General features: G+C 38.3%; 1 protein-coding gene across 1 annotated transcript in view; it reads right to left on the bottom strand.

The window, feature by feature from the left end:
* LOC122806230 (copine-8-like) overlaps positions 1-26,462 on the bottom strand; it is a 4,689,459-nt gene that overhangs the window by 1,252,707 nt on the left and 3,410,290 nt on the right. Inside the window, exon 17 of the mRNA XM_044076480.1 lies at positions 10,186-10,313. Within this exon, the coding sequence (XP_043932415.1) occupies positions 10,186-10,313 (128 nt within the window). The remainder of the gene's footprint in view (positions 1-10,185; positions 10,314-26,462) is intronic.

Below are 26,462 nucleotides of genomic sequence, written 5' to 3' on the forward strand. Positions count from 1 at the left end.
CCATGACTGATTAAAAGTATATATATATATATATATATATATATATATATATTTAGAAAGCTTGTGAGGAAACTATTAATCTATTTTTATTTTACTTGGATTGCTTGTCTGTGTACTTAATAAAGGATTTTCGTCTGGAAACAGACTGCCTGCCTTGCTTGGATTACTTTCGAATACTTAGTAATTCTGTTCAATTATATATTTTTTATTTATTTATTTTTTTTACTTAAGACGAGTTTAAGTTTGCTACATCTACTACTTTTGTCTGATCCGATTAATATACAGTGATTAACTAGAAATATATGGACTGAACATCTTCCACACAGAGAAGTTTCTTGCACTGTTTTGATACCATCTATCCACAAACATCTTAGTTAAAAAATTAATCCCATCATTAAATACACCATCATCTGTTACCAGTCTTAAAAGGTGCACCATTCCACCTTTTTAAAATGTTCCTCTTATGGAACGAGGGGCGACTATTATCAAAATAAAGAAAAGAGTTAGAATGTGTGTCTTTGGGAAAAAGGGTAGATGTGTATCTCCTTCTTGTAAATAGTGACATCCATATAATCAATGTTATCTACATCAATAACATAAGTGAACCTAAAAACACCAGTGGTCTTGTTCAGAACATCCATAAATTCCACCCATTTGTTGTGGTCACCTTTCCAAAAAAATAAAATGTCATCTAAAACTCTAAAGTACTTAAACACGTACATAGTATGGGGAGTTAAACACATGTTGTGACTACCTCTCTGCTAAAACAAGGTTGGTGTAAAGGGGTGCACATTTTACACACATGGCCACCACTGATACTGGATGAAAAAATTCACCTCTGAAAAACACAAAATTATTGTGTAAATAATATCCATAAACTGATGTACAATAATTAAATTGTAGTAGGAAAAACGGTTGAAACCAGTCAATGATTCCAAAAACCATTACAAGCCAGTGGTGTGCTGTCTCACAGAAAACAAGCTGTGAACATCCACTGCTACAAAGATAATATCACTCAAAAAGGGGGCGCCATTTACCTCACTCAAAAAGTGCCAGGGATCCTTCAATATATGTTTGTAACAACTTAAGGCACATTTATATGTGTTGTCAATATAGGCAAGCAATGGTTTGGTTTTTGATCTCCTGGCTGCCACTGTTTGCCTAAGTGGTGGATCTACTTGATTCTTTTGAATTTTGGGTTTACCAAAAATTGATGGTATGACAGTATTGTCTACATTCATAAATTCAAACAAAAATCAGAAAATGTCCCTTATGATATAATATCAAGTAAAATAAAGTTGATTTTGAAATAAGCAACAAATACTTTGTACTTAGATACCCTCTTATATGTTTTAACATAATTTAAGATGTCAAACATTTTGCTAGACTAATCCATACTGTTCATTATAGCAACCCCTCCACCCTTATCGGGTTTCATAACACAAACATTCTTGTTACATTTCAATTCTTTTAAAACTCTTCTCTCTTCCAAACTTAAATTGTCGACAAAATGGTTGTGTCAAGAGAAGTATCTTCTAACATTGTCCTTATATATTCTTTCAAATATGGAGAAACAAGGGTTAGCTGGAGGAATGTAGAAACTTTTCCACTTAACAGCAACACTGACATCAACTGAAGATTCTATGTAAAAAAAACGTTAAATTGAGTTTGCTAGTAAAAGGTTTCACATTAGTTAACAAATGAACCAAGTCCATTTTATAATTAGGAACAAAGGTGAAGCCTTAGGTCAGTAACAAATAATGTCTTTGATCAATTTCCAAGTAACTCAAATTATACACCTTAAAACTGTTTGATTGTATAGCAGACGTGTTCTCTTCCTGTTTCTCCCTTTCTTTTTCCTGAGACTTGTTTTTGCTCTTTATCAAGTAGTGAGGACAGTCCTATTGGCCTGCTAATCTCTCTGACCTCCTCAGTTGGTCCTGGGGTAAAAAGTTACAGTCTTCAATGTTGTTCGCATTTTGGTGAAAAATGTCAGTAACACCGTCCTTCTCACATGAGAAATTAAATGAATGCACAGGTCTATACTAAGGCAGAGAGTGATTATGCATGAATGTACAGACAGAGTGATTGTGTGTGAATGTACAGGTGAAGTGATTCCGCATAAATGAACAGGTGGAGTGGTCATGCATGACTGCAGAAGCACAGAGTGAGCTTAGAGGCAGAAAGTAGTCACACCTAAATGCAGAAGTGGAAAGAGACCACACCATAGTAAAGGCAGAAAGTGACCACACATGAAAGAAGAGGAGGCGAGTGACTACACATTCATGTAGAAAGTGACCACAAGTGAATACAGAGCTTGAGACCCACCAAATGAATTGAGAAGCAAAGAATTTTCATATATGAATGTACAAGAGGTGAGTGACCAAGCATGAATGCTGAGGTGGAAAAGGGCCACACGTGACTGCTGACATAATGGGTGAGCACACATGAATATTACGGTTGAGAGTGAGCAAATCAAAAATAAAAGAAGGCACTTGGGAGTTATGACATCAAGCAAGTTACTGGTCAGTGACTGAGTGACTCAGAGAAGACCTAGGGAATTACTGGTCAGTGAATGGGTGACTCAGAGGACACCTAGGAGTTACTGGTCAGTGAATGGGTGACTCAGAGGACACCTAGGAGTTACTGGTCAGTGAATGGGTGACTCAGAGGACACCTAGGAGTTACTGGTCAGTGAATGGGTGACTCAGAGAAGACCTAGGGAATTACTGGTTGGTGAATGGGTGACTCAGTGGACACCTAGGAGTCACTGGTCAGTGAATGGGTGACTCAGGGGACACCTAAGAGTTACTGGTCATTGAATGGGTGTCTCGGAGAAGACCTAGGGAGTTACTGGTCAGTGAATGGGTGACTCAGAGGACACCTAGGGAGTTACTGGTCAGTGAATGGGTGACTCCCAGAAGACCTAGGGAGTTACTGGTCAGTGAATGAGTGACTCAGGGGACACCTAGGAGTTACTGGTCAGTGAATGGGTGACTCAGAGAAGACCTAGAAGTTACTAGTCAGTAAATGGGTGACTCAGGGGACAACTAGGGAGTTATTGGTCAGTGAATGGGTGACTCAGAGAAGACCTAGGGAGTTACTGGTCAGTGAATGGGTGACTCAGAGGACACCTAGGGAGTTACTAGTCAGTGAATGGGTGACTGAGAGGAAACCTTGGAGTTACTAGTCAGTGAATGGATGACTCAGGGGACACCTAGGGAGTTACTGGTCAGTGAAAGCGTGACTCAGAGAAGACCTAGGAGTTACTGGTCAGTGAACAGGTGACTCAGGGGACACCTAGGAGTTACCAGTCAGTGAATGGGTGACTCAGAGGACACCTAGGAGTTACCGGTCAGTGAATGGGTGACTCAGGGGACACCTAGGAGAACAATGAGAGGTGAAGGATGAAACCATTAAACACACCAGCAAAGTCTTAACATTCGTTCGTGAACAAAACAGTCAGGGAAGGTGACAATCTAATATATCAGAGGGTTCGCTTGTAAACAAAACAGTCAGGGAAGGTGACAATCTAATATATCAGAGGGTAAAAAGGAGAATGAAGGCGGGGGAAGCATTTTTATCGAAGTGGTTGGAGGCACATAATATAACTACAGCTCTTTTACAATATACTGTCGATCTGGACTCCCTCTGGGCTACTGTGTGTGATTCCTAATTTTATGGCACATCAGCTGCCCAGATATATAGATATTGTTGCCAAAAGACTTAAAACATAAACAGCAAAACCACATACCTATTTTTTTTTATGGGGAATATCAGAAATCCAATGATTTATCAGTTTTGGATTGCTTGGTCCATGAGTGTTCCTTTTCATAATAAAGGCAAATCAGTTATTGCTGTTGTACATGAGCTCTACAGGGGTGTATGGGATTAGGGAAACCAGTTGGGCTACTTGACTATATGGTATTACGCTACATGCATAATAAGCAAGGCATCCATGGATTACATTTGCTATATAGCAAATTCCTTGGGATTAAAAATGACTTTTCCTTAAATCAGAGTTAGAATGAAGCAGAGAGTTGGGTTGTAGTAGTTAGGTACAAATAAACAGTAAAAACTGAAATGCAGAAACCAGTAAATGGAGTAGAGAGTACGACTGGGAAAAAGGGAGGAAGATAAAGACAAAGGGGAGGTCATTGTCAGGCTAAGGAGATCTGTTAAGGTGAGGAACAGGCCAAGGGTGAAATAGTCTGTTCAGAATGTTGGCAAGTGTAATGGTGAGAGACAACAGCTTGCAAGGAGGACTGGGGGGCATTATAAATGGAAGAGTGTCGGACTATGTTTTTTGAATGGGGATGTGTGTTATAATACATATTTTATTTTTTATCACAATAATCTGTTTTTATGAGGTGTCACACCATGGATTTTTAGCAATGCATTAGTCGTTCAGGAGGGGGCAGCTAACCAAAGTGCCTCTATCAGTCTATCCACCCATCCAAACATTCAAGGACAGTAAATTTGGAAATACTAACTACTTGATTTTTCTCGGAGTAAAACAATCCATAAGGAAATAGTTATGATAAAATTAAATTTTACTAAGATTTTAAGAAGGATTTTTAAGTTTCTTATTAGAGTTGCAGGGAGGAAGAATTATGTGAATATGCAATGCCTTAAGTAAACAGAAGTTGTAGGTTTTGTTGAGCAAGGAAGTGAATATAAAAAAGTGTAGCTGTTGGGAGGTTTTGTCCGTCAGCCAGAGGATGCACCACCATCTGCACTGTTGGTATCTGCAATGACCACAGTTACTATGTAATTGCCTCCCACATCTGGGTATCTCTTCTCAGTTACTTCAAACACACAACCTAAACTCTACTAACTCTCAGATGTTAATACCACACAGAGATTAGTTTCCTCTTTCCTACTTTTCTATGACAATTCAACTCTCTACTCTACATACAAATCCCCCTTCATCCCCATTTGAACACATTCCTTATTCTCACAATTCATAGCACTTTCCAGAAGTTTATTCCGTGTCTCACTCATAGTAGGCATATGCTATCCTATGATAAAATACTTAAGTAAAACTATACGATTTTTTTAGCTCCAGGTTTATGTGTTAGTTAAAATAAAATAAATAAATAAAAGCAAGGATGTGGGGGACATCTTAAGGGCAAGAAACTGAATGAAGACTTGAAAAGGTTAATAATAGTAAAGGGATACAGCATGAAGATTGGGGGACAGGTGGAGGTGGTAAATAGAAGAGTGATAATTTTCAGAAGGGATGATGGTAAAGATATGCCTGGATAGAAAGTCAGCTAACATTTTTCCTTTATTAATCTAGACAGGATACTCACTTGACAAGGATTAAATATCTGACACTGATGGAATTTTGACAACTAGATTTATTACCCAGATGTTTTTGTTTGTTCATATGGGTGGTGTATAATTTTCAGAGATGAAATGGTTTTAGGAGTTTTGAATAGCAAGTTTTTTTTTTTTTTTTAATTCTAGGTAAGGCGATTTAGAGGAGTTGCTAACCAATGGGCTGTAAATTTAGCGCAATGCTATTGCAAAATGTTTGGGGGCTGTTGTGGAATCTGCACAGAGCTGGGGAATGCTAAGCAGGAGAGGAATGTTGTCCATCTGATGGCACCACCATATGTTGTCATGTCGAATGGGGGTGGAACGCCTTGGGATTAATTTATGACCTTGGATGAATAAAAGCATGACAAAATGAAGACAGCTGGTGTGTGTATTAGGAAGTAGTTGTTCGGAAATCTTTCTTTCTAATGATGAAGGCTGTAACTGCAGGGAGCGACAGAAAAGAATAACCTACTAGGAAGTGTGGTTCATGACAGAGGTTGCACTTTGAGACACGTGCTACACTGCCTTGTTACTCCAGGCCAGACTAGTAAGGTGGAGTCTGGTCAGAGGATTTGAGATATAGCATGTGTGATGCAGAGCTGTGAATGTTTTGCTTGGAGATGATATGGTTGTGTTTTGACGTGGTAGTAAGGGTGGAGGTAAGCGAATGGAAATGAAATGAGGCAGTAGAATCTAGCAGTAAAAGTCAGATGTACAATTTAGGGAGAAGAGAGTACAGGTTTGGAGTTCCAGAGGAGCTGTATATGAAAAGTAAGAGGCATAATGAAGGTTAGAGTGGGGCGGGGGCGGGAGGGGCTTGTCTGGAAAGCCAAGACTAGCATGGTATAGTAAAATACGGAATTACATGCTTTGCTAAATATTTAAAGGGATCGTTTGTGTTAATTGTGATTTTTTTCTTTGCTGCTTTTGATGGCTTGTTTACAACTTGCTGAATGAACCTATTATTAGGAGAAACCGATTGATTCCTTTTATGTACATTTGATATACTCCCTAATCAACTCAGGGAAGTTATTTTACATTTTTCTGCATTATTTGTACTGCAGTTAAATTTGTTTAGTAAATAATACTGAAATTCTGTCATGTTTACTAATCTTTGCCACTAAATTCCATTAATTTCACTTTTTGCATTCTTAGCATCTGACTTGGTTCAGGTCACGTATATGGGCCACCTTGAAACACTAAGGGTTTTGCTAGTGAGAGTACAATAACTGCTGCTACTTCTGGGTAGCCTTGCTCTAGCTGGTTGAATTATGGCTGTTTATTTTTCTTTTCATTTGTCTTTACTTTTAGCTTTAATTATAAGGAGATCGGCTGCGTTCACTTATGCTGAGGACACGGCTGCCATAGTTGTAGCCAAATAGTGGTTCACGTGCACAAGTGAAGCTTCCTAAGTCATCAGTATAAAAAATTCCTCTCCCTTCCTCTCTTGGGCAGCTGGCACCAGCCAGACATTACTTTAATGCTATGCACGACCTGCACGACCTGCACAGAACTGAGCAAACCTGCACAGACTTGCTGCCCGTTACATAGGTCTGCACATTGGCATCTCTAATTTTCCAGCATATTATCTTGTCCTCCTCCCTTTCCATACCTTCATCCTTCAAGATGTTATAAATAGTAGCACTGGCCAGCATGCAGAGGCATTGTCAGCCTTCTAGCACTTGGTATCCTAATGCAGTGTAATCATTTTCTCAATGTATCAAACAATACAGCAAACACTAGAATAGGAGCTTTGAATCTACACTATGGAATAAATAAAACTAAATGTAAAGGTACATTCAACACCTCCCCCTCCCGCTCAGGAATACATTCCCCTTGCATGTCAAGCAGTGCGATTCCCTTCAGACATAGCTTAGACAACACGGTGGTTACTCTAAGTTACAGTCCAGGAATTCTGGCCTTGGCCTCCATGAAAAGGCTGGTACAACCTGAGTGTTGTCATTTGTAAGGCATGCATGGCCAATGGTTTAATAGCCCTATAGGTACGATTCCAACAGTTGATACCTTTCAGCCAATATGGTAGCCACAGGTGAAGTCAATACACTTACTTATACTTACAGTTCAAAGCTGATGATTAGGTGTTTGTTTTGGAGAATGTTAAAGGAACCCTGTATATCACTGACCGGTGCTTGCCAGAAAGGATAGATGAAACTCTGAATAGGAAGTTACAGGAGAACTGAAAGGGAATATGCAGTATGAAGAAAGAAGAAACTGATTGGTGCTTTCAGGGGTCTCTGGACTGTTTTCAGATAGTGAGACAAAGAAACTGGTTAGGAAAGCAGTGGTAAGTTTAATGTTCATTTTAGACAAAATGGTAAGGAAAGCATCTGCTTTCTGACCAGTAAATGCAGGAGAAAAATACATTGAGGATATTAACAGAGGCATTTATGGCAACAGACTGCAGAATGTGCTATAGCTGATTGTTCAGGATAATCAGACAGCGTCTAAATTATAAGGCAGTGAGGATTTGTAATGTTTATCTGAATGTTATAGTTTGACATAAGAGTACTTCTTCAATTTGTATTATTTTTTTAGAAGTCTTGGGAAGGTTGGGGACATCCCAAGTCATGAACGTGGGTTATGAGATGTTGATCTATGAATTTATCAGCAAAGTGAATGATGTAACGGAGAAAAACACACAATAAATCATTGACAGAATCATTATGTAGAGTTTATTACCTTTTAAATGTGAGTAGCACAGTCAAATCGCGGATATGCAAAATAGACTGGTGAGAGTCCAACTTTATTAAAACAAGAGTAGAATAAGGAAACAAGCGTTATGCAGATACCCCTCAACATTTTAGGGCAATAAATCTGGACAAAGCCTAACATAAATGGGGCACAAAGGCCCAAAAATAGGGACAGATTTTACATTTTGCTCTAATAAACTTAGAAAGCAGACAGAATAACAAGTTTTGTGTTAGCATGCCTTTTCTGAAGGATATAAAGTCTGAAACTCAAATGTCTGTCATTATTTAGTTTCTTCAGTCCTCTGTGATTTACCAGAAAATTACACATTTTACGATGAGAAGACCAAATATATGAAACAGAAATCTGGAGATTCTGTGAAAATCTGGACAGTTGAGATGCATGTTATGGAAAGGTGATACAAAAGTAAGACTTTATGTCTAGAGTTGTTTAGTTTGTGTTCTTAATGAATTGCAGTATTTGGGGTGGTTAATGTCTTTTTTTCTAAAGTTTCTACTTTTGTTTTGTAAATATGTATGGATTATGGTTCTGGATTTTCTTACTTATGTTGTTTGAAGCTTTACTAAATATAGGGAGCTTAGTTGCACAGCATTTAAGCTTTTTAATTCACATCTCCATGGTCTTGGGTTCTTTTCTGTTTTCCACTCACTACACAGAATCTGCATTTTTATCCCTTCAACATATATACAGTAAATACTATATATATATATATATATATATATATATATATATATATATATATATATGTAAATTCCTATACAGTTAATTCATCTAAGTGAACACACGTTCAAAAAACTTTTATTTATTTATTTTATTTATTTATTTTACATTTGTTGACCGAGATAGTCCATCTGGTTGTGAGCCCGTTTTTAGCGGAGGCCCGGGGAGAAAAGTTCCAATAAAAGAAGAACAACATTGACAAGTAGAGTGTCAGTTTTACATAGAATTTAACAGAAATATCTAGAGACAATAAAGAAAGTACAACATACAATAGGCACTTTAGTGAAATGGAGAACGTTATTACAATATAGTAAAGTTATATATATTATTATTATTATTTTTTTTGAGGGCAAGGGTCCATCTTTAGTTGATGATTTGAGTATACTTTAATATGTGTACATATGTATACTCTTACCAAAGAAAAGAAATTATCAAATTATAGCCTTTTTGTAGGTAGCTGATTGGTGGTGTTAACAAGTGGGAGTGGGGTATACATGGAGACTATAAAATTTAGGGGACGAAATTTAATGTGGGCTTATACGGTATTAGCCTGGCTTGGTGCAGGAGCAGAGGTGGTCTTTGAGCAGAGTTTTGAATTGGTGTAGGTTGGTAGCATTCAGGCTGTGTTGAGGGATTCAGTTCCAAAATTTAGAAATGTGGTGGGAGTAGAGGGTGTCACCGGGTTTGTTGTTGCTTTTGGATACTTGGAGGAGTGTTACTCATTTAAACCTGTAGTTTGCCCTGTTCTGTGACCCCGCTCATAAAATTTATCATATTAGGACCTAGTCTTATTTATCTAGATGCACTTATTTATCAGGAGAGTGTGACTGGGTATAGCCCCTTTTCAAAGGAGAAAGGCTGCAACCAAACCTGTTGTACACACCTAAACATTTAGAGGGTAAATTTATAATATCATGCCATTAAAGAGGAAATACACAGTAAAATCAGACAGCTTTACAATTCTCTTAATACAGACAGGTTACATTTGCAACTAAATCACTTTATTATAGATCCTGAAATATTTATACAGGTAAGTTATTTAAGAAATTTGAAAAACACAGGAAAATATGTGGGGTACTGAAGGAATAAGCAAGCCCCAAAAGGGAAGAAATCCAGATATTCCTATGATGTGAAATAGGTAGCAAAAAGAGGCAAGCCTGGACTCTATGCCACATGCTATAGTGGCCGCATAGAAAAAACATCTTGTAATCCTTGGCTGGTTGTCTAGGTGCCAGTCACTACAGTGAATATACAACTCCAGACACGGACTTAGCAGAAATTAAATGTAAAGTAAAATGAAAGTAAATGTCACAGAAAGCATTTACAACTGTGCCACAAAATCCAGTTAAAAGAATATGAAAGTGATACCATATCTCTTTTACAGCCACCGGCACAAGAGCCATTTCTTACCTTGCTACGTGGTTGACCACAGGGGCAAAGTTGGTAGGGCCATACAGCTGCACTGTCTTCAGACTTCTATGGTAAGCTTCCAAAATACCTTCAATTCCATTGCAGTACGGGTTCTCAGGGTTTCCATTCTTCAGAAGAGAAGAAATAATAATGTTGATAATATTCAGAATAGCTACACTTTTAGAAGGTTCTAGAATTTCTCACAGTTCTACTTCCTGCCTAATCACAGCTCATGCCGTAGTCCTTCTGCTACAAGTTTGCTAACCACCACCACTCAAACTAACAGACACTTGAGTGTACACATTTCCTTAACACACATTTACTTGTATACTAATTTAACTCCTAACTGACCTTATTGTGGATCAACTTAGAATTATAATATCACAGAAAGAAAAAGAGCAAACAAGTGGCAAAAGAAACATTTCCGTATATTATAACCCTGTTTAAACACATGCATGTGGCAATGCCTTTTCAAGCCTAACTGTTGAATTGAATTTCATACAAATAAAACAATTCTCATTTTTTTATTAAAAAAGCCACATCCAGTAAAAGAGGATTGATCACAAACCATCAAACCGTATTCTTTCTTAAAGTGAAACAAGGTATGAATTAACTTTTACACCTCATTTTGATTTTAATTGCATGCCTTTTGAATTAGGTTATTTCCTCATTTTTAATCATATTCTGCAGGTTGACCTTTTTATGAAACATCAAAATGTCATAAAATTATTCTGTAAGCAAGACCTCTTTCCTCCAACATTAGTGACAAACCACAAACAAGGCGTAAAGTCACGGTCATATTTTGTTAGAGGTATTATCCAGTCACCAAATTACTGTTTTGTATTAACATGCCCTTTCTGAAGAATGCAGGGCATACAAGTATATAATTATTAGTGTAATTATGGTTTAGCCACAAAAATAACAAATTTTAAGATAGGCAGAAACACATTTTGTGTCAAAATTAGAGACACGTTACCACCTTGAATATAATGCTGCCACTTATGGGGCAATAAGTGGAACTCCAAGAAGGCACTGTTAGAGTGAAAAAGTAATGTGATACCTCAACTTGCATTTCAGTTTTGCACCTCTTTAATGGACCTTGGTTTTGTGACATCAAAGGAAGAAAGTGGAAAAACTAAAAAAAAAAGAAAACTGGGCTGACAGGACTGCCCCCTGTGGTATCCCTTTATGCACGTGCAGTGGTGGCATTTACATTGGTGGAATGGTGAAAATACTGAATGTTTTTTGCTGACATAAGAGCATGAATTATCTTAATGTCACCTTCTGTTTGTGGCAGATTGCAGTACAGTAGAGGCTGGAAATTTACCTTTTCCTCATTGTTGTGTGATCTCAGAGTTGGTAAATATAATTATTAGGGGGTGAGGGGAGGACAACCAGGGGTATGGAGGGTGGCCTAATGATTAAGGTGTTTGCCTTACAAACACAAGGTGCAGGGTTTGAGTCTCATAAGGGATAATTGGCTAGGCTTAAAATGGCTTGCAAGGGCAGATAGCCTAGTACTAATCTATGAACCCCCTGAATAACATAGTGCTTTATTGTGTGGGGTTTTTTCATTGTTTTATTTTCATTCTTTTGAGATTTTTTTCACTTATTTTATTTTTGATCTTTTGTTAAGTAATCACCTGCGCACATGCATGCATGTATGGAATATTATTTAAACACCCTGCTTTCCTTAGCTAGGCAGCACATAAGGTAGCTAACAATAAAAAGGGCATGTCACAAATTTCCACAGAATTGTCAGAATCACAGGACACAGTGAGTATTGTGGTAGCATTTTGTTTACTTCCTTATTTGGGGAGTACATGTATGAAACATATCAACAACAGATAGATTAGTAAGGTTAGCAAAACCAGGTACAGATAATAATTATACAGTTTAATTTTCACTGCCATCAACACCACAGTAAAATATTAAGAATGAGTACATTACATACAAATGCATACATGCAGGAAAAGACACAGAAGCTAATAGATGATTTGTGGCATTGCACAGCAAAATGAAACATTTATTCTTACTAACACACTAAGATTATATAACTAACCAGTTTGAAATCTGATACGACAGGATCTTTGCCACAAATCTCTGGTGTCTAACTAATGAATTTGAAATCTGATTTCTCACAGGATTTTTGTAGCAAAGCTCAGCGTCTCCAAACAAACTCTTCTATTATGTAATAACTACTTGCTGGTTAGATGACTGCATGCCATCCAAACGTTTGATGGGCATTTTAGTGAAATGAGAAGTGGTTTCCCCTTGTTGAACATAACGAAATAACTCCTCTAACTTTGAACATATACCTGTCTGCTCTTCTTTCTACGTTCTCCTCGCAACTTTCTTCTTCTCAAGCCTTCTTCTTTACATTATTGTGCTAATGCTTTTGTTTGACTTCTTAGCTTTTGTAATGCTCATTGACATAAAATGTATTACTGTTCTATATGCATTCTGTTTAAATTGTGCTTTTGTAACTACAGAACTGCTTAAACTGTTTCTAATGTAATTAAAACTGTGCTAATTGTAACTGAGCTTATTAGAGTCTGCCCTTTCAGCAGACATAGTTAAAAGCTTGGACAAATTGTGTTATGTGAGCAGTTATATTGATTTTATTTATGTATTTATTTACTGACATTTGATTACTGGAAAAGTCTAACTGGTAGAACCCATTTTTAGCAGAGGCCTGGGGAGAAATGCTCCAAATTATTAAAAAACATTTTAAGAACTATAATTTTACAATCTTCAAAAACAGAACAAAAACATCTGCAGTTTAAATAATTATAACAAATCAGACATAACATAAAAACATTGGTTAAGAATCGGAAATACACCCCGGGGATCACTTCTGTGGCTCTGCTCGTCAGGGGCACAGGAAATTAACTTTCTTGGGTGGCTTAAGCCAGGGAACTGTGTTGGCTAGGCTTACTTAGGCCCTTGGGCCGATAGCCTAGTACCTACCTATGAACCTATGATACAAGGTATATAACGATCATTAATACTTACAGAAGTTTTGCACAGTTTGTAGACAAATTAAAGGTAAGTTAGTGCAATACAATAGGAACTGCAATATAAACTGAGGGAAAAACAGGCTTATTATACATATTTAGAGAGAAAGTCAGGTGACATCAGCAAATGTGGCCTGTCACTTGACTGGATAACATTTTGTACTAGGAATACTAGGACATGAGGTTGTTATAAGTGTCCATTGGAGGATGGCAGAGTCTAATGTAGCAGAAGACTCCCTAGGTATCTGCCTAGAGCTCTGTTTTAACATGGGGGCCCCATCAAACTACCATTAAAACGTTTTCTGTGTCCATTGTTGGTGTATCAGCTCCTGATGGGGAATCGTGGTCATAAAGTTCCATGATTATGTATCTGTAAGTGAAATTAAAAAGGTAAGGGTATCCCTACCATCATCTGACTGTACCAACTTCAAAACATTTTTATTTACTTTACTGCAGGTGTCGTGTTCTCCAGCCAGGTGGCCTGCAGTTGTCAGTGGGAGCATATGCTACTCTTCAGTTTGACCTTTTTCTGTGTATATGAGGAGATGGTGTTTCTACTTGTAATTCAATGGAACAGTTAATTTAGGGTCATATACTAAATAGTCCAAATGAAAAACAAAGCTATTTCTTAGGCAGCAAAGGTCCTGTACAAAAAACACAGACAATTGTTGCTCTATATGATGTATGTGCTTGTTCTTAGTTTGTCTGATGAAGCACCTATTGCAAGACATGAAAGCGCTAATCTCTTTTTATTTTATGTTTGTTTTATTAAAGTTGATTTCATAGAAGCTGTGTTTGGTCCTGGACTTATTTCTTCAGTTATATACTAAATACTGATTACAAACACATATAAAATAAGATATAGCAGCGGTTAGCTTTACCGCATCACAGCAAGAGGTTCTCCAGTTCAATCCTTGGCTGGGGTGCCTTCTGTGCGGTGTCTGCATGTCCTCCCTGTGGAAGCGTGGGTCTTCTAGGTGCTCCGGTTTCCTCCCACATCCCAAAGACATGCTGTAGGTGGATTGGACATTCTAAACTGGCCCTAGGTGTGAGTGCGTGCATGTGTGTGCCTTCTGTGGAAGGTTGGGCACCGGGCTGGCAACTTGACACTGTGAAACTCCACTGCCAATCATGAGCAGACAGGTGATCTGCTGTGGCAACCCCTAACCGGGAAAAGCCGAAAGAAGAAGAAGAAGATAAAATAAGATATAGGAAAAAACATACTCAAATTGTTTGAAAAGAAAAAATATAAAATGGAACATGAAATGATGGTATTAACAAGGGAAAACTATATATACTCAAAATCTGGTCTAAGAGAAGTGTTACATCTCTGACACTGAGACATTCTACTAGTTTGTTCTCAACCTCTTAGCACAAAAATCTGGATAAAGCCCCAAAAATAGGGACAGATTTTAAATATTGCTCTTATAAACTTAGAAAGTTGCTATAATAAAATGTGTTGTATTACAATGAATTTTCCGAAGGTTAAACAGCCTGAAACTCAAATTCCTGTCATTATTAGTAAATTTAATGCTCACTGATTTGCCACAAAAATCAGAAAACCACAAAGTTTATGAGGAACAGATCAAAAATATGAGGCAAAACTCTGGATATTCTGTGAAAATCTAGACAGTTGAGACTTATGTTTTCAGAGGAGTATAAAAGTTTGTGTATATAATTCTAATAAAAAAAACAATGGGAAAGTAGTCCTTGTTGGAGATTTCGTATTATAGAATTTCTGTTCACTTTTTAAATTTGGGTAGGAACAGTTAACCATAAAAATCTGAATAGGAAACAGAAACTGATGTAGCATAAATTGATATGATATAGAAAAACTCATTTAAAAAGTAAAACTGGAGTAACTATTAATAGTTTTCTGTTTCTGAAGGTGATACCTTGTCTACCGTTAGAAAGAAGTTTCTAACGTGTTGTCAGTCTGTCTGTATTGACTTTAATTTGGAATTCTAGTTTGGACATTATTTTATTCTACTTTACTGTTTTTTTAACTACCTAACATTCCTTTTTTTATTAGTGTCCCATCACTGTCACTACATCTAACAGCTGCTTGCCAACCAGTGTACTCTGAGCACTGAATGATAATAGTGCGATGTTTCCCTTCTGCATCTCTATGACAGTGCTGTAGGGTTGCTATAACAACTCCATATCAAAATATGAACAGAAGGAATACAATGGCACAAACCTGGATAGACAAACATCCAAAGAAAGTTTAGCGGCAGTAACTTGCTGGCTTTAGTAATTGTGCTTATTTATCACCAGAGAGATAAGGCAACAATAACAATTCTGAAGAAACAAGGAAGGACTGCTGATCCTAAAAATACACAAGTACTGTATATGCAAGGTGATCTAGTACTGTTGTTGAGTGAAACGCATTTATACAAACAATATAGCCATTCCTTTGTTCACGCAGAAATGTATATACATATGTACGAGCAGCAGACAACCCCAGCAAAAATGTTTAAATAGTTGTACAGGTCACATTTATTTATTTTATTTATTTATTTTACATTTGTTTACCGGGAAGGTCCAGCTGGGCAAGTGCCCATTTTCAGTGGAGGCCCGGGGAGAAAAGCTCCAAGTTATACAATGATAATTACAAAATCAACAAAACAGTCTAATATACTCTGGTATATACATTAACTTATACATAAAATAGCAATTCAAACAATTATTCATTGGAAATTAACCAGTGAATAAGTAATTGAATATAAGTTATATCAATAGGAATCTTTGTTAAGATTACAGTAGTAATGAAGCACACATAGCATTTACACTATATAATACATACTGTGAGAGTGTACATTATTCCTTTTGTGGAGGTACAGTGTTAGATGTTAGCTTAGAGGGCAGTCATGCTGAGTTATACAAGGGTAATAAAAGTGAGATTGGAGTTTAGCTGATGTTTAACCTGGGGGAAGGCAGTGGCAGAGCCAGGATTTTGATAGGTGAGATTTCAGGAGTGATTTGAATTGTTTTGAAGAGGAACTTGAGGCAAGAGCAGTTGGTAGGGTGTTCCATAGTTTAGCAGTATAGTTGGAGAAAAGGCCTTCTCCAGCTGAGTTCTTTGCTTTAGAAAATTGTAGTAAGTATTTATTATCAGAGCGGAGGGGTCTAGGAGACGAGTAAGGCTGGATTAGATGGCTGACGGGTAGAGTTTTGTTTGGGTGGTGAATAATTTGGTGGGCTAGGCTTAGTTGGTTAAAGTGTAGGAGATGTGGAAGTTCAACCCAACCGAGCTGTTTTAGGGATTGGCAGTGATGTGATCTGTACAGTGAATTTGTGGCAAATTTTAATATTTTATTATAGCAGGCCTCTAATTTATTAATGTCTGATTTATGTAGGTTGATGAGGATAGGGGATGCGTATAGGAGTGTAGATAGTAGGTGGGTTCTAGCTATGGTGATTCTTGTAGAAGTTGTTAGAAACTGGACATTCCTGTACAGGAGGCCTAGTTTCTTGTGGACTTTTTTGATGGTTTGGTCTATAGGGCCTACTTCACAATGTTGAAAGCCGACAATATCGAAGCTGATATTGTTGGCACCACAACATCGAAAGTGAAGAACATCATGCAGGTAAATGGAAATCTCCGTAGGGGGAGATTTCCATTTACCTCAATGTAGTGCGGTCTCGGAGTTCGAATATTTAAGTAGCGGGTGTGTGGGAGGTGCAGGGGGCTTGCCCCCCTGCCTACGCTAGTTAGTTTTTATTTTTGTTTGTTTTTTTTAAACGTTATTCAATGTTTTACTACATCGATCACTAGAGGTCGATCTTTAGTGATTTGATGTAGTAAGATTTCGATAATGTGATATAGACATGGTCTATATGGAGGTCAAATTTTAGATTGTTGTCTATTACTATCCCCAGTAGTTTGAAGTGGGTAGTAGGAGTAATAATAGTATTATTTTTAGAGTAAACGTTGAAGGTTGGGGGGGAGGTTGCAGTTCTAGTTGGATAAAAGATTAGGAGGCTAGTTTTGTTGGAATTAAGTATCAGGTGTGAGTTGGTTAGCCAGGTTTCCACTGTGAGGAAAGTGTCTTGGGCAAGGTTTTGGAGGGTTGTAAGGGAAGGGGCTGCACAGATCAGGGGTGAGTCGTCAGCATATTTAATTAGGCTGGCATTGGGGGTAGCAGTGTGTAGGTGGTTGGTAAAGAGTGAGTATAGCAGAGGTCCAAGGATGGAGCCTTGTGGGACCCCGATTGTGACTGGGAGGGTGTGAGAGAGGGTTTGTTGCCATCAAGCGGCTTGTTGCCTATCTGTTAGGTAGCTTTGGAACCAGTTAAGAGTTGTGATATTAATGTTTAGGGAGGAAAGGACTTTAATGAGTTTGTTGTGGTTGACCATGTCAAAGGCTTTTGACAGGTCTAGGAATAAGGCTGATACAAATAGGGAGTTATTTCTAAGTTGGTTAACTTTGTTGGTAAAGGTTAGAAGGGCAGTTGTTATGCTATGTGCAGGACGAAAGCCATGCTGGGTACTAGACAGTAGGTTATGTGAGGTGAGGTATTTCATGAGCTGTGTGTGCACTATTCTTTCTAGGATCTTGGATAGGGGAGAGAGAATGGCAATATGACGGTAGTTAGTAAGTTCATAAGAGGTCACCCCTTTGTGGAGGGGTATTATGTGTGATCATTTCCAGATAGAGGGTACCTGTGATTTGGTTACAGAGTATTGCTATAGGATAAGAGATGGCTTCTGCTGTGATTTTAAGATAGTCAGTTGGTAGTTTGTCAACGGCTAATGTTGTAGGTTTAATTTTTTCAGATGCTTTTTGATATAGTTGGTGGGTATTGGGTGTAGTTTAAATTGGGTGGAGGTATCCTGTGTGGGTGAAATATTGATTGAATCTGGGGAAATATTTGTGTTTGTTTGTTTGTTGGCAGATGGTCGCACTGTGTATACAGTTTAAATATGATTTACATGCTTGTATGGTACATACATCTTCTTCTTCTTTCAGCTTTTCCCGGTTAGGGGTCGCTACAGTGGATCATATGTCTGCTCTTGATTGGCAGTGGAGTTTTACGGTGTCGAGTTGCCAACCCGGTGCCCAACCTTCCACAGAAGGCACACACACACACACGCACACACACACATGCACTCACACCTAGGGCCAAGTTAGAGTGTCCAATCCACCTACAGCATGTCTTTGGGATGTGGGAGGAAACCGGAGCACCCGGAGGAAACACACACGACCACAGGGAGGACATGCAGACTCCGCATAGAAGGCACCCAGCCAAGGATCGAACCAGGGAATCTCTTGCTGTGAGGCGACAAAGCTAACCGCTGCACCACCGTGGCCGCCCTGTATGGTACATAAATATATAAACAAAATAGCTAACCAAGACTAAATTTAAATATGCCAAATAAACTGACTGTAGTTTTAATATTTCATTGTGGCCACCAATACATGTGGAGGTGACATTTAGTTTTTACTAAAAGAATGACATAAATGTACTTTACACATACAAAATCTAACCAGTTTTAGTCACAAAAGATATTTTTGTTGTAGCCATGAAGGCATCCTCTGGGGCATCTACTCATTGTGTACATTTACTTGATGCTTGATAATCCATGAAGGTGTTTAGCTGGGGCATCTGCTGATAACATGCATTGAGTTTACACTTGATACTTCATGAGGGCATTACCTGGGGCATCTGGTGGTAATGTACATTTAGCTTGTACTTAAACAGTTTTAAGTTTACACTTGATACTTCATGAGGGCATTACCTGGGGCATCTGGTGGTAATGTTTTACTCTGTACTGGATGTCTTTGCAGTGGGGGAGTGAATGCAAAGCACTCCAAAAGAGGGGTACCTTTGGCACATTTTGGTCGTGCCCCACACTGGTTGGACGCTTTAGAACGCTATGACTCATCACTTGACTACTTAAGGAATATTCCGTAATATTCCTTCTTTCTCCTTTACTTCCCTTCAGATTCAGTGTCACAGTTATATACTGACAGGACATTATTTTGAATAATAAACATACTGATATTTACTGTTTCCTGGGACTTATTTTACTGTTGTCCGTTTATTTTCTTTTTGTTCTCAGCCTTTTGTTCAACTGTATTATTTTCCTGGACTGTGGTCTTGAAATTGGTCCCTCATGATGAGTACACTAACAGAGTAAACAAACACCAATAAATCAATAAATAAATGTCAGGAAGGAAAGGTTCCAGTTCATTGGATACCCTTGCAGAAAACTAGCCTAGGCAGATCTCTTTGTAGAAGGAAGCAAGTTCCTCTGCTTCACTTATCAACCCTGTTGCTGCTATCTAGGGGGTCCTTGAAATGAACAACCAGCACAGTCTTGTTCAGCATTCAAGATTTCAACTATATGTATGGGGATAGGGCCCTCACAAGGAGACAGGCACGAGAGAGGCAGCAATGTTGATAGCTGTGAATACAGCTAGGGTTCTAGAAGGGATGTTAATAGAAGAGAAGGCAACACACACATGGCTTGGCATGGCATCTAGTTAAATCTAAGGAGTGGAAGTGCAAGTTGCTTATGTGTGGTTGGTTGAGGCATCTCTGGGCATAGCATAATGCAACTCTGTGGTCCTCAGTTCAGATTTCTTTTATACATACAGCTGCTGCTTCGATGCTAAGCTCTGTGATATTTTTATTTTATTTATTTTTATTTTATTTTACATTTGTTAACCGGGCTAGTCTAGCTGGATGTGTGTCCATTTTCAGTAGAGGCCCGGGGAGAAAAGCTCCACACATAAATCTATACTAAGAGACATATTAATAAAAAATTTAAGTACAATAAGAATATACATTTAGTAATAAGAACAACAAATACTTAAGGCACACACAAAAATATACTAGGTCAGTAGTAGCATCACAATTAAAATGCTAAAGATTAGCAGTTAGTTTCAATAACCCGGAGAGAAAGAAGTATAACAAGAGATTAGAAGGGATTAAAGTAGTAATACAAGAGAGGAGAAGAGTGAGGAACAAAAGTCTAGAAGGAGAAGAAGTAAGAAGATGGAAAGAGGGCAGGGGAGAGAAAAAGAGGAGTGGGTCAGAGCATGAGAGGAGAGCAACAGGGCGATAAGAAGAAAGTATATGTGTAGCTAATAAGCCAGTATAGAGTTAAAGTAGAGTAGGGGGAATGAAGAAGGTTAGTCAGGAGTCCTACAGGAACAAAGCCAGTGATTCTGGAAGTACAGTTTGATTTTTTGTTTGAAGAGTGGTAAGGAGGTGATTAGAGTAATATCTGTGGGTAGCAGATTCCATGTCCTACCTACAGTATTAGTGAACAGAGAGTCACCAGCTAAGTTATGAGATTTTACAGATTTGGTCATGAGTTTAGAAGAAGATCGAAGGGAGGTAAGATTGTTATAAGGGATTAAAAGTTGAGAAAGTATAGGGGTGTTATCAGGTTGGTAAAGTATCTTGTGGGCAATAGTAAGTTGTGAGATCATAAGACAGTTTTGTAGCTCTAGCCAGCCTAGGAGTTTTAGGTTATGACAGTGATGTGTTCTGAAAGGGTTACCGGTGGCAAAGCGCGCAATGCTATTGTAACAAATTGCTAGTTTATTTAGTTAGCCTTCTTAAGGTATGTGAAAATAGGTGAGGCGTTAAAGAGAGTAGATATCAGATGGGAGTGGGCGATAGTAGCTCTGGTAGAAGGTGTGAGAAATGGCTTAATACGGTATAATGATCCTATTTTTTTGTTAACTGTTTTGATGATGTTGTTGGTGTGTTGATCAAAAGTGAGATTGTTATCAATGGTTATTCCTAGCAGTTTAGTTGTCAAGTCAGGAGAGATGACAGTGGTGTCATTTGACAAGATGTTGAAGTTTAATGGGGAGGCTCGAGTGGTAGGAGTGAAAAGGAGCAGTTTATAGTTTTTTTAGCATTGAGGAGGAGGTACCATCTAGTAAACCAAGTTTCTACAGTGTTGAAGGTAGTTTGAGTTAGTGAGAGTAGCTCTGAGGAGGTAGATGCTGAACAAATAATAGTGGAGTCGTCAGCGTATTGGATGCAGGTAGCTTGAGGGATTACAGTGTTAAGATCGTTTATGTAAAGGGAGAAGAGAAGTGGCCCAAGAATGGAGCCCTGTGGGACTCCAATAGAAACAGGCAATAAGGAACGAGGTGATAGTTTCATTTCATCTTCTGTTCTACTGTTTGACTGAGCATAGTTCCAGCACATGCAGCTATTTCTGTACCCTTTTGGTTAGCACATGTACAGGGTTTTAGTCTGTCCACTTACACAACTGTGATGCACCCACAAAGGGCTTACAGTATTCCCTCATCATGCTGACAGTATTCCCTCATCACACTGACAGTAAACAGATGCCTTACAGCATTCTCTCCTCACACTGATGGTGCATAGATGACATCTGCTTGCTGATTCTGGTACAGAATTTAGTGCAGAAATATAAAAGAAGTTCAAATACACTAAATGACAACAGTGAGATTATTCACCTTGCTCCATTGTTCTCAAGGATAACTTTTCTCTTGGTTCAACTAGTAAGAAATAATGCAAAGCATAAGTTCTTATTAATTTGGCTCATCAGTGCAATAAATGACTAATACAAACTGCTCATCTTAAACGCAAACTGACCTGTCATATGTTCTTACTTTTGTTCAAGATATACACACTCAGATAACACAGAAGACAAACTTTCATTTAGTCAACAAATACTGATTTGTGATTGCAAGCAACTGAATTAACAGTTTTACAGGGAAAATAAATTTAAGTTAGAAAATCCTCACAATCACATCCTCTCCCCCACCCAACACGGATTTGGGTCAGGACATAGTACCACCACTGCCCTCAAATCCTTCATGGACACTGTCAACCAAGCCCGTGACGCTGTTAAAATCATATCATAAGTATTTTTTGATCTTTCTAAAGCGTTCAATACTATATCCCACTCTCTCCTTCTAACAAAACTCTCTAACATAGGTACCTTATCTCAAACTCTACACTGGTTCACTAATTACCTCACTAACAGGCAACAATCAACTAAATGGCAGAACTCTTACTCCTCTTCCTAAACGCCACCACTGGGGTTCCTCAAGGCTTCATTTTAGGCCCACTTCTGTTTAGCATATTTATCAATAACTTCCACACCGCACTCTCTCAAGGCTCAGTCATCCAGTACACAGATGACTCCACTATCATCTGCACTGCAGACAACACCTCAGAACTACACCAACTCACCCAAAACACCCTGACCTCCAGCGAAATTTGGATGTCTAATAATCATCTTGCCCTGAACCCCAACACAACCAAACTAGTAATCTTTGCCTTCAAAAAGTACACACCCCTACAAAAAGGGAACTTCAGCATTCAATCCCTAAATGGTACCACCACTGACATTGTAACGAGCACAAAATTCCTAGGTGTCATCATAGATGAAAACCTCACATTCGACTTGCACATCCAGTCCAGTGCCAAAGAGACATCAAAAGCTTGGCACTCTATCGACACAAACATCTACTCACTGCATCAGCCCGAATTTCCATTGCCTCTTCTTTTCTATTACCGCCTCTTATATATGGTGCGCCCCTCCTCACCAACATTCAGTCCTCTCTAAAGCCCAAGCTAGACTCACGCTACAACAAACTTGCTAAGTTTGTAACTAATGCCTCCTACTCATCCCACCACTGCTCATCATTATGCAACCTAAAATGGCCTAAACTCCCCAACTATCTCACCTTTATCCAACTAACTACAGCTCACAAATTCATTCACATTCCATCGATGTGCCCTGCTCTATCATCTATACTTAATTTATACTGTTGTAACAGACCACTCCAATCCAACAACCAACTGCTTGTAAATGTAGAAAAACCCAAACTTAAGGCTGGCCAGATGCTTTACTCCTTTACCACTGGAAAACTCTGGAACTCCCTCCCCCCAACACTTAGATACACCCGCTCAGTAACCCTCTTCAAGACATCTCTGAAACAACACCTCTCCTCATCTTGGCTGTGCACACATGCTAACACCACATCTCATATAACCTGACTTCAGCCATCACAACTATTCTCACCCCCACTCTATTACTCTGGCATCCTCCTTTAACAACCACCTGTCTTTTTACTTACTCCACCTCTCCATCCTGTCCACTTCAATCTTCTACTAACCCTCATTGTCCTACCATTGATCCCTTCTGTCTACTTCCTTCTCTTCCTAACCCTTATAGACGTACCATTGAACCAGGCGAGACATTCAGGTACTCTCACAGCCTACCTTAATATCATACCACCTCTTATATCTGCAACAATATCCACCGACTTTGCTGATTCCTGCAACAGGACTCGTATAGCCTCTTGCTCACCTATTACAGTTTAAGTAACTAGTCTCTAACTAATTGCTGTATCTGCTTTGCACCCACTGCATGAAGTGTCCTATATACATTTTGCTAGCTGAAAACTCCTCTTATGGAATGTTCTCATGTATATACTCTGTATTGCATATATAATATCTTTGATTTGAGAATGATTACTTGTGTACTGTTTTTTTCACCAATTGTATAAGCTGCCAGTAATATGTACTAAATGTCTTTATTAATGTAAATTCTGTATTGTATGTGAAATGTCTTATATGTGGAGCTTTTCTCCCTGGGACTCCACTGAAAATCCATCCCGGTAAACAAATGGAAATAAATAATAAATAAAATGATAAACAAATGAAAGTAATGTTAATATAACAATATAAAAATGTTAGCACTAATCTATGAACCTGTGAAATAATGCACTGGTCTCAAGAACTTGTCGATGATTCTTCGGTTGTATGGAGTCTCACACTGTGAGGTCATTTACAGCTTCACTGCTGATATGCAAGCAATAATACCTGACAGGGTGTGTGTGGAAATACTGCAACCCAGGGATGTTCTGAGGCCTGGTGCCTCTGTTGTGGGGCCCTCTACACTGCTGGAAGGGCATTATTTCAACAATAACACACTGCCCTGGAGGGCATTATTGTGCTTAGAAAATGGGCTATTTGTTACATTGTTTTATGTTTATTTTTTAAGTACTATATATATTTTTTATATTTTTGATGTTTAATGTATACAAAGACATACATACATAGAGACACACACACAGAAACACATGCATTCAGAAACATAGACAAAGTCACAACACACACACATAGATGGAAACACACATACACACTGTACCTGACATCATGTTACTGAGTGAACACATTCTCAGACGTCTCCTTGAGAGCAAATGAATACAAAATTAATAAATAAAATAAAATAAATGCAATGCATAACGACTCTCTCCACATCCCCCCTAACGACAAAACAAAATGCAAGGCATAGCGACTCCCCCTCTTCCTTACAATCCATGATTTTGCTGCTGGGTGTCACTCCATCTGTTAATTTTCTGGATACACATTCAGTCAATAATGACAGTTTCATTAATCGTATTAAAAAAAGAAAAATAGTTCCTGCTGCAGTCAGATCTCTCTCTTTCACATGTGCAAACACACATACACACTACAAAATGTATTTTTATTTTATTTACTTTAAACTTTACTTTTATGCTCACTAAACAGCAAAGCACTGTTTAGTGAGCGTCAAAAAATGGTGGCCATTTTTACTTTTTTAATGTCCGAGTTTAATGGCAGCCCAATATGTTATGTGCAGTGGCCGACTCATTTTTCAGCAGGCATTACCAGTGCATTAACACCTGAATGTTTGTTCTCCAATTAAGATGGTGATGTACAGGTAGGCCATTTTCTAAAATCAGAGATCAAACTACACTTTAGGCAATAGCCAGTAATATTTCCCAGAGATTCACTGCACATTCCACATACAATTCACAAAGTAGTTATTGATGTAATGGAAGCTATAGAGAAAAAAATTATAAGCGAATAATGGTTTTGGTGGCAAAGACTATGCAGAAAGGCCCAAAGTTTTAGGTGCATTTTCCAGAAAGGAAAGATTGATTCGACAGGACATGAAATATACTGAGAGGGTTCAGTGATGAAGTCATTTTAAAAAAGTACGATTTGGGGTAGGAATGCTAGCAGGTCAAATATTTATTACAAAATTGGTTATTTACACATGGAAAGGCGTGACAAATTATCTGTGGAGTGTGCTACATCAATTGCCTGTTAGAGTGCTGACATTTAGTTGATGAGTTCAGGAAATAGTGGTGAACTGTGAAGGGAGTGTCCAATTAAAAGTCCACATAGCTGCTAACTGACATAGTACAGTCATCAGACTGAACAGATATATTGGCAAACTTGTTCTACTCTATTTTACTACATTTAAACATTTATATAATGTTGCTACAATTGAAATACACATTCTGAACATAATGATGTGTGTAATACTGGTACTCACCTTTGCTCTAGATGTCTGAGACACCAAAAACACAGAACTCAATCAACTCTCATCTATTCCCAATAGTGTCTAGAAGGTGGCTAGCATTATAAATGATAATGTCCAAAACAGAATACTGCCTACCGCTATTTGTACAGAACACCCCGATTCTGCAAGTCACAGCAAACAAGATCTGCACATTCATTATCCTGGGTGAGCCCAGAGAACAACACTGTATCTCTATGGAAAAAGCCAAATGGCTACCAGTAATTGCCAGCGGTCAATCTCCTAGTCACCTGTTTGACATTAAACTAATTCACTGCTCATGCTGCCCACCTTCATCACAAACTACAACACAGGTGGACAATCGATCCTCTGTACACTCTTCTACAGCCGATGCCATCTGCTTGTCAAGATTATAGTTCAACAAGTCAATAGGTGAAAAAGCCTTTTCAAAACTCGTACGTGCAGTGTGGAGTTAATTACCTGAAGGTATCCAAAAAGAACAGGAATTAAGTATATTCTTAAAAGAGCAATTTCAATTTATTAGTAATAAATAACAGTGCCAATGTTTTAATAATGGGTAAATCAGGCCTATAGCAACTAGGTCATACGGGCATAGCTAAACTCTCTGCTGTTTATAAACTGCATCGGTGCAATTGCTTGCCACACTTTGTATATGTGTAAACACTACCAAATACGACTTCTTTTATACTACTTCCTGTTCCTTCTTTAATCCCTTCTAGTTCTTCCTTCTACAATACATTATGTTGCTCTCTTTAAACTGTAGACTATCAGTCATTAGTATTTAATTGTCGTGCACGCCACTCCATTGTTGTTCTGCAAATGTACAAATAACAAAAAACTGTAGCTGTCTGTTGAATGCTTAACTGGCCAGGATCAAGACGAAAGACTAAAATGGTCTGCAGTCCAGCCCAAGCTATT

Source organism: Protopterus annectens, chromosome 7.part0 (genome assembly GCF_019279795.1).
Source record: "Protopterus annectens isolate FY-2018-M chromosome 7.part0, PAN1.0, whole genome shotgun sequence".
Classification (NCBI taxonomy): Eukaryota; Metazoa; Chordata; order Ceratodontiformes; family Protopteridae; genus Protopterus; species Protopterus annectens.